The 13,537-nt window shown below is 45.7% G+C and overlaps 1 protein-coding gene across 1 annotated transcript in view; it reads right to left on the minus strand.

Moving 5' to 3' along the window:
* Positions 1 to 3,041: 3,041 nt before the first annotated feature.
* The window catches only part of LOC144326776 (uncharacterized), a 33,036-nt gene continuing 22,540 nt past the window's right edge, over positions 3,042 to 13,537 (minus strand). The window contains exons 4-5 of the mRNA XM_077923586.1: positions 11,515 to 11,942; positions 3,042 to 3,715 (exon numbers count right to left, since the gene is read on the minus strand). Of these exons, the coding sequence (XP_077779712.1) occupies positions 3,042 to 3,715; positions 11,515 to 11,942 (1,102 nt within the window). The remainder of the gene's footprint in view (positions 3,716 to 11,514; positions 11,943 to 13,537) is intronic.

The raw sequence follows: 13,537 nt of genomic DNA on the forward strand, positions 1-13,537 counted from the left end.
GGTCCCCGCGTCGCCGCAGCGGCAAGACCCGATCCTGCGGAGCCGATTCCCTCCGGAGCTCAGAGGGAATCCGCCATTGGTCGATGGCGCTAACCCGGAAGTCCAGTCTGGTGTGACTTCTGCTTGTGTGCAAGAAGCTCTTGCAACCACTCAGAAGTTGCCCCTCGGTTGTTGAATGTTTCAGAAGCTGAATGGGCTTCCAGAACGGATTGCGTTCGTCAACCAAGGTTTGACTGTACCAGAACCCTCTTGGGCTGAGGTCCTGCTTGAAGGTTTTCCCCGGGACATCAGGGTGGCCTCTGTGTAAAGAGGATGCTGGACTAGATGGGCCTTTGACCTGATCCAGGAGGCTCTTATGCCTGTGCTGCCCCTTTAGCTGTACGTCTCTCACAGGGAACTTTCCCTAGGCTGTCCTTTGGCATCTCTCTGTGGGAGTGTGTGCACATTTGGGGTCCTTGCCAGTTCTGCAACGAGGAACATAGGTTGTGGTCCCAATGCATTTATTTACTTGTGCCATGCTGATGCTGCATGCCAACAGGCGGAGGAGGGGTGTGTGTCCAAGGCACATGGCATGCATCATGCGCCAACAGTGAGCACTGCTAGGGTTGCATTGTCCCCTCTCTTAGTTTCATTCCTGTGCTGATGATTTTGAGCTACCTCCCATGAGCTACCTATGAATTAACTAAACACTTTCTTCCTGCTCACTAGCTGCTAGTTTATGGTTAGGCAGGCACAGTGGCGGAGGAGGAGGGTGGGGTGGGCGCGCGCCACTCCAGGTGCCATGTCTGAGGGGGGCGACCAGAAGGCACTCCGCAGGGTGCTTGCCCGGCCGCCTTTGGCTGTGGTGGTGCAATCCGCCATCACACCGCTGCAGCTGTGTGTAGAGGATCCCGCCGGTGTCCTTACGGTGGTCAAGTGGTGCTGGGGGCAAACCGCTATGTATGGCACATGTGCAGCATCACTGCATACAGGGCATACACGGGGTCTCTACGTACAGGGCATGTGCGCAATGCCACGCACCGCTCAAGTGCCATACGGATGGTGGTGTTATCCCTTCACCATCGCTACAGCTGCAAGCAGAGGATCCTGCCAAAATTCATATGGCATTCGAGCGCCAGTGGCAGCAAACCGCTGCGTACAGCACATGTGTTGCACCACTTGCATGTGCCATACATAGCGATGCCACGCATGCGTCACTGCTGGCTAGCCTTCCTTCATTGCTGGGCAGCCATGGCTTGGGGAATACAGATTGGCCCACAGGCCAGAGGTTGTGCAGCCATGTGCTATGAGAAAAGCCGTACGGACTGCTACAGCTGCAAGTAGAGGATCCCACCACCATCCGTATGGCGCTCGAGCGCCGGCGGAGGCAAACCACTATGTACAGCGCATGTGTGCTGCACATGCACCCTATGTAGCGACGCCACGTATGCAATGTACGTAGCGATGCTGCGCATGCGTCACCGGCGATTTGCCCCACCCTGGTTCCCGGTTAGCCTTCCTCCATCGCTGGGCAGCCATGGCTTGGGGAATACAGATTGGCCCAGAGGTTGTGCAGCCATGTGCTATGAGAAAAGTCGTACCAAAAACACCAAACTAACAATTTAATAAATGCTGCAGCAGCATATTTAAAATTGCAACCTTGACAGGAGGCAAGAGTAATAAAAAGAGAAGCAAAAGGAATAAAAAACATACAAAATTTATTCGTGAATACAACAAACACATTAAAATACTTATAGAAGCAAGTCCCAAATAAAAGATGCATTTAAAAAGAAGTACCAATGACAGGAAAAATACACTGAAGTAGAAGAATGGAGAAACAGAAGCATTTGCAAGATCTCTCTGCCTCTCCATTGCTGTCTTGTGCCGATTAAACTGACGTGAAATGAGTGCACTATCATAAAAGCTTTCCCCACACTTGAGGGTTAATGAGTGGGAGTTGTCTTGTGCTGATTAATTAGATATTTAAAAAGGGGTCTTGCTTCAGCCTGAGAAGCTCTGCGATGTCTCCTATTTATGCTTCAGTTGATGTAACCCAAGGCTTGCGCTGCACCCAAATGTTCTGGAACAAATGGAACATACAGAACATTTCTTTGTAGGGCGGGTCAAGTTATGTTCAACAAGACTTGGTTTAGAAGCATGGCTCAGGCTTTCCCCACACTTGTGGGTTATTCAGTGGGAGTTGTCTTGTGCTGATTAATTGGATATTTTAAAAAGAGTCTTGCTGCAGCCTAGGAAGCTCTGCGACGTCTCCTATTTATGCTTCAGTTGATGTAACCAAGGCTTTCGCTGGAACACTTGGAAGATACAAAACATTTCTTTTCAGGGCGCGTTACATTATGTTCAACAAGACTTGGTTCAGAAGCATGGCTCAGGCCAAAATCTGGCTCCTCTCCTCCATGAATTCTCTGATGTTCCCTAAGGGAGGTGCTGCACCTGAAGCTCTCTCCGCATTCTGAGCATTTGTGAGGTCCTTCTTCAATGTGCATCCTGTTATGCTTAATGAGATCAAACGGAGAAGTAAAGTCCTTGTGGCATTATGAGCATTTGTATATTTTCTCCACTTCATGGGTTCTCTGATGTGCGTTGAGCTGTGTGCTGAACTGGAAGCCCTGCTCACATTTTGAGCATTTAAAATGCTTCTCTTTCGTGTGGATTAAGCTATTTTTTTAAAAGAAAAAAGTCACAAGAAATCCACAGCACAAATGGACAACAAAACCTGAGGCAATGCGTTGTTGTCACTAAAAGGACCCAAGAACCCTCTCGAAGCATGGATTATGTGTGTGTATTTGAAGGTTTGGGGAATGCAGCTTCTGGGTGGCTCCTGTGATGCCAAAACGATGGATGCCGAGACTGAGGTCACATTCACGCCATACATTTATAACTGTTGCCATGGCTCCATCCAAAGAATGATGGGAAAAGTAGTTTGTACTTCATAGACCTACAATTGCAAGCACCCTTAAGAACTGAAGTTCCCAGGATTCCTTGGGGGGAAGCTTTAAAAGTATTGTATGGATGCGACCTTCTTAGCATAGTTGAAGAAGTTACATGGTTTCCATCCGCTGTGCGTTCTCACCTTCATGAGGTCTCAATTCATCATCTAAACTCTCATTGAGATTTGAACCCTGGTTGGGCGTCTCCTTTGTGTGGTGCTTTTGATGCCTCTTGAGGTCTGATTTATAGGTGAAGCTCTTTCCACATTGTTCACACTTGTACAGTTTCTCCCCTGTATGCGAAGACCTTGTATGTCTGGAAAGACCTCCGCTCTCACGGAAGCTTTTTCTACACACAGGGCATCTGTAGGGTTTCTCTCCTGTGTGCCTTCTTTTATGTACTGTAAGGTGTGAGCTGTGTGCGAAACATTTATCACACTCCAAACACTTGTAAGGCTTCTCCCTTGTGTGAGTTCTTTTATGGTTAGTAAGGTTTGAGCTCACAGTGAAGCTTTTCTCACACTCTGAACATTTGAAAGGTTTCTCCCCTGTGTGAGTTCTCTTATGTACTGTAAGGTTTGAGCTGTAATTGAAGCTCTTCTCACACTTTGAACATTTAAAAGGCTTCTCCCCTGTGTGGGTTCTTTTATGTACTTTAAGGCTCCATTTCCTGCAGAAGCTCTTTCCACAGTCTGCACATTTATGTGATTTCTGTCCTGTGTGAATCTTCTGAGGGGCAGCAAACTGCTTCTGATTCCTGAAGCTCTTTCCATACTGCTTCACCTCTGTAGGGCATGTGGGGCTGTTTCCATTGTTTCTGCTCCCACTGCTTATTTCTCCAGATTCTGCCATTTGAATTGTTTTCTCCTTTTTGGATGTTCTCAAAGAATCTCTGTTTTCTGGTTGTTCTCCTTGCTCAGTGAAGAAGCCACTTTGAGAAATGATGGATTTGCCTGTCTTCCGTTTTCTGTGGCTTCTCTTTTGCCTCCTTGGTCCATCGTGACTCAGGAGGTTCTGCTCCACCATCTTATCCTGTGCTTTTTTCAAAGTTTTCCTTTTGTTCTGTCTCCACTGCAAAACACCTGCTGGATAAGAGGGAAGGAAAACATGGATGTCAGAGAGAGAGATGGAAACTGAGACATTCGATGTAATATGTTTTGTCTTTTTGATTCACTTTTGGGCCATTGCTGTCTAAGCGGGCAGTAAGTTGCCATCATGGGTGACCTTTCTTTCCACTCCGCTCAATATCCTTAGTCAGGTTTTGCCGTTTCCTCAGATTCACCAGCAAATTTCTACCTGTAGAGATTTTACTCTCGAGGGGATATATTTTCTCAGTCTGCAGGTGGAAGCTTACGTTGGCTTTAGGAAGCATAGCTATATTGTTTGTCCGTCAAAAGGTTAGATCAAGATTTCTAATTCTTGATGTATTGAAACTTTTCTAATGCTTAAGAGCAGACAATACAGCAAAAGCAGCAGACTACGAACATCGGGAAAGTAGTTGTGAACAAACAAAACAACAAAAAGTACAAAGCGAAATTGAAAAATTTCTCCACAAGGCTTATATATAAATATATACAACTCAAGAGCAGTACAGTTTCCCCAGCAAACAGAACCTACATAGAGTGGGTTCTATGTCCATTACTTTTAGTGGGTCTATTGTAAGTTGGTGTAGCATGGGATGACCTCAAAAATAGCCTTGTGTGCTTGTCATTAAGACCTGGAGCTAAGAAGCAATTCTGCCTGGGGCTTCCCTCCCCAATATGCATTACCCGGGAGTCCCATTACTTACCAGCATCCATATCTCTTTGAGCTGTGGCTTCACTGGGGGCTGTTCCTTGAAAAATGGGCTTCTGTCTAACCATTTCCTCATGCACAATGCAGGAGTCTTGTTCCTTGGTGGCATCAACAGCAGGCTGGAAGGTGGATTCCTTGGGGCCTTTCCAATCTCCTCCGCCAGCAATAGGCTTAACTATATGCTCCCCTGGGTGTGTTTCCTCAGGATACCCAATTCTGATATGGACTGTGTTCTTTTGTAGGACACCTTGGTCATACACAATGCAGATGTCTTGTCCTTTAGCAGCATCAACAACAGTCTGGAATGGAGGTTCACAGGGGACACTGGAGTCTAGTTTTTTGTGAATGGGACTCTCCAATAAGTGGGTGTCCTGCAAATACTCCTTTCTCACGCAGTTGTTGGGGTTGTGCCAGATGTTTTTCTCACCTACAATGCACACATCCTGCTCCTTAGCAGCACCAGGAACTGTCTCCAACATGATTTCCCAGGGGGATCTGCAACTTCCTCCACGAAGAAGGGGTACATCCTCCTCCTCAACTGGGTGGGCTTCCTGCTGACCCTCAGTTCTCTTATGAATGATGGGCTTTGGCTGGATGGGTTCCCCATAGACAATGCACAGGTCTGGCTCTCTAGAAATATCAAGCATCATCATCTTGGCTGTGGCATCAACAACAGCCTGGGCTGGAGTTTTACTGGGGACACTGGAGTCTCCTTTGCTGTAAACTGGACCCTCCCCTGAGCTGATTTTCTGCAAACACATATTTCTCTCGCAGGTGTTGGGGTAGTGCCAGATGTTCTCCTCACCCACAATGCACACATCCTGCTCCTTAGCAGCACCAGGAATTGTCTGTACTGTGATTTTCCAGGAGGCTCCGGAACTTCCTCCATGAAAAAGGGGTTCATCCTCCTCATCAACTGGGTGGGCTTCCTGCTGACCCCCCGTTCTCTTGTGGATGATGGGCTTTTGCCTGATGGGTTCCCCATAGACAATGCACAGGTCTGGCTCCTTGCAAGTATCAAACATCATCATCCTGGCTATGGTCTAATTGGGCTCCTTGCAACCTTCTTCATAGGCACGGGCATCTTCTGCTTCATTTACTGGCTGCCAGTTTCCCTTTGCCTATTTAGGAAAGTAGATTGTTTGAGAAACAGGAGATGCAAAGAATTAGAAACCTAAGAAGTATCCTGTTCAGCTCAGCCTTTAAAGTATACATTGTGTGCCCCATATGCAAACTAGACACTCCATCTGTTTTAGGAAAATAGCTCCCAAATGAATCTTTTCCTTAATGTTCGTCACGAACACAAGAGAATAGTAACTTTGGCCACTTAGCTCAATACTGTCTACCCTGACTGGCAGCAGCTCTCCAGTGTTTCATACAGGAAGCCTCTCCGAAGCCCTACATGGAGATACTGGGGATTGAACTTGCCACCTTCGGCAATGCAAGGCAGGCACTCTGCCATTGAGCAGCTTCCTTCCTCCTAAGACTCCTTTGATCTTTGCTCCAGGACATGTCGCAACATCCACCTGCAGAAGCCCTAATACACATCTTGTCCCTCTTTTCCTTTCCTTTGTGGATTCTGGGTTGCAGCTCTGCCTTAAACAAGACACCCTCTTGGAATTCTGGTTTCCTGGCCCTGGGAAATGGCTGCTTTCCTTATAACATCGGACCTCAACTGTGCAGGTTATAAGGGTTGATATGGCAGTAATTATCTCTGCTGACACCCCAGCATAAGGGGGGACCGGCCATGACCCACAGATCGTCTGTTATCTGCCACTCGCTTCAGAATGCGGGGGATAGGGCCGCTGGGTGCGCAGTGCGTGAACTGGGAACTCTCCAGAGCCAGTCGGCATGAGCCAGGAGATCCCTGTTTTTAAAAATTATTGAATTCGGACTAAGAAACAGGTGTGTTCTGGAAAGAAAGATATGGAAAAGATCTGCTAAACTAACCAATCACTGGATGCCAAGGTTTGGACTTGAAAAGGACTCTCATCTTTGTGCTTTGATTTATGAGGTGAGCGGCAGCCGTTTTTGTACATTCTTTATATTTGCTATTTCATTATATGGCGAACCGCACCAAGAAAGAATCAAATATCTAAAGGAATTGCAGGAGGAACTGTAAAAATTATTTGGATACATGGCTGCGTAGTCCCCGGCAGAGAGCCCCAATTAGAACTGGCAAAACAAGATCAGATATGAAAGCGGCTCAGGCTGAGGGGGAAAAAATGGAGACTGCTGTTGCACAGGAAGAAAAATAAACGGCCTCCCCTATGGTGGGGTGGGTGTGTGCGCTCAAGATATTTGATGGACTAAAAAAGGGGGGTATTCCACACAAAATTGGATTTGTCTGAATGGATTATTCTCATATATGGATTAAGTAGAAAGTGACGGTGAGTACTGGATTTCTGCTGGCTTTCCTAAGGCCTGTGGAAAGCTGGCTTGGATTTTAGAGGAACTGAAAACAGTCTCTACATAAATACTGATTGTGAAGTATGCTCCATGGCATTGTTTTTTACTGAAACATCGGCTCGGTAAGAGATCAGAAAGATCGCCGTGCCATAAAGTTTATCAGTTGAAGGAGTCTTGGAAGAGAGCCCAGAGTCTTTGGAGCTAAAAGCAGTGGAGCGGAAGAAGGGGCCATTGGAAGGACTGTGTTTTAAAAACAACTGAAAGAGAACAACATGGAATAAAATTTGCCTCTTGCATGTTAACAGATATATGGACTTTGTTAAACAAGATTGAGAGTCATACACCAGTGATTGTGAGATAAGGTTGGTTAAGATCGGAAATATGGAATTGGAAAACAACAAGAGAGAAGAAAGCAGAAAATAAAAGACATTTTCTCTCGAGATCCAGAACATAGGAGGCCCCCTTCTGAAATTTTTTGAAGTTGCACTGTATAATTGGCTGTAGTGTTTGTATTATGATTTGGCAAGATTTGATTTGTCACCAATTGGAAGGTTTTTAATTGTAAATGAATTAACAAAAAACAAGTCCCCCCTTAGGGAAATATTTCATTAATGCAAAACACGAAGGCAAGAGACGCCCTTCCCAAGCCCCACCCCATCTTAACCTCCCAGGGGAAGAAATCTCTCTCTTGCACCCTTTCTTGCTTCCACATTCCTCCTCCTGCACAATGAGAAATCCCTTGTTTTCACTTTCTCATTCTTCCAAAGGGCTGTCATCCTTTGACTCACCAAGGTCCCCTTAGGACTAAGGCAGGTCGACATTTGAGGCCCAGAGCAGGAGCCCCTTGGGAGATCAAGTCTGCATTTCAAATGCCACAAAGAGGATGAAAGAGGGGGGAAGCAGGGACCCCAAGTTCAGAATTTTCTACCCAATCCCAGCATGTCTTATCTTGAGTTCTTGGTAGGCTCCAGCTCACCTGTTCTGGTAGACATTGGTGAATTCACAGACTTTCCTTCTTCATCTCAAGCCCCTTCACTGTCCCACTTGGGTGTTTGCTCAGATAAATGAAGCCAGGTGTTGATCGTTTATGTGGGAAGTGCAAAGGCTGCTGGGAATTGGAGTTCAGAGAAAAACAAACTGTAGCAGGGCGGAAGTGTGATCTGAAAATAGAAATTCAACAGCAGAGAGAGAAAGACAGAAATGCCCTCTTTTCCCCTCCTGCACTTTGAGTTATAGCTTTCTTGTTTTTTATTTTTGTTTAAATTGTGGCCCAGTTTCACTTACTGTCAATATAATAACATCAACTTTTGTGGTTTTCTTAAAAAAAGATTTTGACCCTGACCACAAGCTAGTCTAGCATTCTATTTTCTACAGTGGCCAATCGGATAGCTCTAGGAAGACCAATTACTGGACGTAGAAGACCCAGAATCTGGTGTTCAGAAGTTGAGGGGTCCTGAACATGATGGTACTATTGTGCATCAAACCTTTTGTAGCAATGAATTTTATGCACTGTAGGGTTGCCATATGTCTGGGGAAACCTGGACATGTCCTCTTTGGGGACGCAACATGCCCACCTGGGCAGACTTTTTCTTTTTAAAGGAAATGTCTAGGTTTTGGGAGGGTTATTTGGGCTCAGGCAGCTGGAGACAGGCCTGCTGCTCCAATGGTTTTAACTGTTTTACATTTGTGTGTGTTTGGTTGTTCTCTGTTATTATTGAGGGAGTGGAGATGTGTCTGGAAGGAGAGGAGCTGGGAAGAATAGCAGAGTCCCCCATCAGAGTGGTTAAGGGTAGGGGGAGGTGAGGGAGACCGGGTTATGCCCAGATGGCACACCCCCTGCTGGTGTTAACCCTTGCCAGTCTTCAAGCCATCAGACTGAAGCCAGATAGACGGATAGGACCAATGCCTAAGGCAATACCGCTCTTACCTGTAACATATAAAGTTGTGGCCAATTTTAGCCCATTAACCTTAATTATGGTGTCTTATGTCGTCATTTACCACTGGTGGGAGGCGGGAACTCGCCAGGCAAGGGAGATGCCTTTTCCAGAGTTGGGTGTACTGGAGGACACTCAGAGTTCCCCAACCTGGGGAATTGATGATGGTTGAGAGAACTGCTGGTTTTGGGGGACATCAATGTGAGCAATTTCACTCCTCCGATACTGCAGATGAGATTGCTGTAAATCACATGCCTGTTTGGGACGATGGTGGAAAAGGGAGACAGTCTTATCTCTTCTGCTGTGGGTCCTATTATACTGTACTTTCGCTTTTATTTCTTTCTGTTTGTTCTTTCAGAGCTGGAGAGAACGGACGTCATTATGCTTTTGTCTGTACCTAGTGTGTAAATAAATAGTAGATTAGCTCTATGATGTCTCACGCTTCTTGCCGTATTTTGCCAAAAGCTTAGTGTGCATATATCATTATGATGCATGTCGCTAGAAGCACATTGGAGAGAAGAGAGATGCCTTTTCCAGAGCTGAGCGTACCGGAGGACGCTCAGAGTTCGGGGGGCTTGCAGGCACCCCCAGGGCATTTTCCAACCATCAGCACCAAGGTGACTGGCTGTGGATGTCATGATGACCGTGGGTCTGTCCCCACATGTCACCGCCTGAGGCATGTGGCCGGCCACACACTGGTCCTTGTTTTATCAATTGGGCTGTAAGAGGGTGTTGCAAAAATGGGGGCTATTGACAACAGTCCCATTTACGGGAACCTGAGAACAGGCCTTTCCTGAGGTGCCTCCTCACTCCTGGAGCGCTCTTCCCAAGGAGGCTCTTCTGGTGTCTTCCTTCCTTATTTTTAGGCAACAGCCATTCAGCCAATGAGTGAATGCAAAGCTGTGAGTGATTTGTGAGTGGTTTAGATACCAGGCAATAGGAATCTCCCGAGGCCTCAAAAACTGCTTCTCCCTTCCTTTGAGTGTACTTATTCTGATTCTTGTGCCTTTAACAGCTGTGTAGCAGGCAGGATTTCAACAGGTTAAGCTATTTCTCAAAGGGAAATATAACTATGGGGAAGCTTTCTCATTCTGTCTGTCACAGTTTCAGTTACAGGTGTGGCCAATGATTTATGGTGGATAAAGTCTTCATATATTCAGAGGACCGAGTCTTACTAAATAAAATCCAACTTGGCTTCTGCAATTCACCAATCTTTTAGGGTTCTTTGAGCATCTAGGGCAAAGTGGTTTAACCATCAGTTTCTCTCCCCCAGTAATGCTGGAAACTGTAGCTCTCTGAGGAGAATAGCAGGTCTTCCCTAACCCATCTCAGCACTCTTAACAGCCTTCAGCTCCCAGAATTCCTTGGGGGAAGCCATGACTATTTAAAGCAGTATCACATTGCTTTCACTGCACGGGAAACCCAGCAATATGGGTGGGGTATAAAGAATAAATTATTATTATTATTATTATTATTATTATTATTATTATTATTAATAATAATAATAATAATTATGTTGTGAATGTGTGCTAGGTGTGCTGGAAACTGCAACCTAAATTGGGAAGCTGCATCCATTTTTGTTGTGAGGAGCCAGAGAAAACAGAAGAGTACAAACTGTAATATTTATACAACTTTATTATTCAGGATTGGTAGTCTCAAAACAAATCTAAAAAGCAGAAGCAGCTACTGTGCCAATGCTACATTTCCAACAGGGAAGCCTCTGAAGCCTTTCAAACTTCCCTTCCTTCCTTGGGTCAATCCTTCTCTTTGGTTTCAAAAGCCTAAAGAATCACGTAAATTATCCCCAACATGGTTACTTCAGCCGGATGAATTTATTGGGGAGAAATTCCCAGGGTCAAGAGAGAAAGGTGCTGGTTGACTTTGCTCTGGCCAAGGAAAGAGCTGAGTTTTCTCTAGATTCTCCCAAGAGCAATTTTCATAGCATAACTTATTAAAATGAAGGCACTTTATTATATGTAAAAAAACTTTTCAACTATCACATGGAATCCACACAAACAATAAACAAGAAGCCAGTTGAGGCAATGAGTTTTAGTCACTTAAAAGACCCAAGAACCTGCCCAAAGCATGTATTATGTGTGTGTATTGGGAGGTTCAGGTGGGGACAGGCCTCTGGGTGGCCCCTGCGATGCCCAAAAGATGGAAACCGAGGCTGAGGTCACATTTGCACCACCCCTTTAAAGCACATTTATAGCTTTTCTATGGTTTGTTAAAAGAATTCTGGAAACAGTAGTTTGTACTTCATAGACCTACAATTGCCAGCTCCCTTAAGAACTGAAGTTCCCAGGATTCCTTGGGGGGAAGCTTTAAAAGTATTGTGTGGATGCGACCTTCTTAGCATAGTTGAAGTTACATGGTTTAAATCCGCTGTGTGTTCTCACCTACATAAGGTCTTGATTCATCATCTAAACTCTGACTGAGATTTGAACCCTGGTTGGGCGTCTCCCTTGTGTGGTGCTTTTGATGCCTCTTGAGGTTTGATTTACTGGTGAAGCTCTTTCCACATATTGAGCATTCATGGGGTCTCTGCCCTTTGTGAATGCTCTGATGTCTCGTAAGGTTTGACGTCTTAGCAAAACATTTATTACAGACTGAACATTTGAAAGGTTTCTCCCCTGTGTGAGTTCTCTTATGTTCTGTAAGGTATGAGCTGTGTGCGAAACGTTTCCCACACCGAGAACATTTGTAGGGCTTCTCCCCTGTGTGAGTTCTTTGATGTGCATTAAGGTATGAGCTGCGTGCGAAACGTTTCCCACACACAGAACATTTGTAGGGCTTCACCCCTGTGTGGGTTCTTTTATGTACTTTAAGGTTCCATTTCCTGCAGAAGCTCCTTCCACACTCCAAACAAGTAAATCGCTTCGCCTCTGTAGGGCATGTGGGGCAGTTTCCATTGTTTCTGCTCCCACTGCTTATTTCTTCAGATTCTGCCATTTGAATTGTTTTCTCCTTTGTGGATGTTCTCAAAGCATCTCTGTTTTCTGGTTGTTCTCCTTGCTCAGTGAAGAAGCTACTTTGAGGAACGATGGATTTGTCTGTCTTCCGTTTTCTGTGGCTTCTCTTTTCCCTCCTTGGTCCATCGTGACTCAGGAGGTTCTGCTCCACCATCTCATCCTGTGCTTTTTTTGAAGATTTCCTTCTGTTCTCTCTCCATTGCACAACACCTGCTGGATAAGAGAGAAGGAAAACATGGATGTCACAGAGAGATGGAAACAGAGTGATTCAATCTAATATATTTCGTATTTTGTTACACTTTTGGGGCCATTGCTGCCAAAGCGGGCAATGAGTTGCCATCATGGGTGACCTTTCTTTCCACTCTGCTCAATATCCTGAGTCTAGTTTTGCCATTGCGTCAGATTCACCAGCAAGTTTCTAATCTTTAGAGCAAATATTTTCTCAGTCTGCAGGTGGAAGCTTACATTGCCTTTAGGAAGCATAGCTATATTCTTTGTCCATCATAAGGTCAGATCAAGATTTCTAATTCTTGGTGCTTTGAAACTTTTCTAGTGCTCAAGAGTAGACAATGCAGCCAAAGCAGCAGACTACGAACATAGGGAAAGTAGTTGTGAAGAAATAACAAAAAATCAAAAAGTACCCAGCTAAATTTAAAAATATGTCTACAAGGCTTACCGTATTTAAGACACCCTTTTCCCCTCCTAAAAAGTAAGGGGAAGTGTGTGCGCGAATGCAGGTGGGAGGCTCTGCTCAGTACTCCCCTTAAAGAGCCGTGTGGAGCGTGTGTGCGGCTCTTGGGGGCTTTTCCCCAAGGAGGAAAAGCGCTGCAATCCCGCTGGCTTAGCCGCACACAGCCTCTCTCAGGCAGAGGTTGTGCGTGGCTACCCCATAAGCCAGGGCTGCACAGTGATCCCACTTGCTTTCCTGGCTTCTGGGATTCAGAATTTTTCCTCTTGTTTTCCTCTTCCAAAAACTAGGTGCGTCTTATGATCTGGTACATCTTATAGAGCGAAAAATACGGTGTGTATACACACACACACACACACACACACACACACACACACACTGTGTACAACCCAAGAACAGTACAGTTTCCCCAGCAAAGAATCCTGCTGTTTCCCCAGCAAGCAGAACCTAAATAGAGTGAGTTCTGTGACAGAGCCAAAGTTTCATCAGTCTCCAATTGCAAGTTTAGATTGGCTTTAGGGAGCATAGGTATGTTGTTCATCCTGGTTAGAGCAAGATTTCTGATTCTTGATGCATTGAAACTGTCAGGGAACTGCCATCAGCTCAGAGGCGAGTGGTGGAAGAGCAGTTGTGTTACAGGGAGCCTCTGAAGATCTTGCGAAGCAGTTCTTCCTCTGCGAGGAGGGAAGCCCTGCTTCCAGTGGGGAAGGGGCGCAGGGCGCAGGGATCAGAAGATGCTAGGGAGAGCCTCAACACCGAGCCTGAGCAAAGGGGAGGGGAGGCTGTGTCTTTGATTTATTGGTTAGACGT

Source organism: Podarcis muralis, chromosome 2 (genome assembly GCF_964188315.1).
Source record: "Podarcis muralis chromosome 2, rPodMur119.hap1.1, whole genome shotgun sequence".
NCBI classification, from domain to species: Eukaryota; Metazoa; Chordata; class Lepidosauria; order Squamata; family Lacertidae; genus Podarcis; species Podarcis muralis.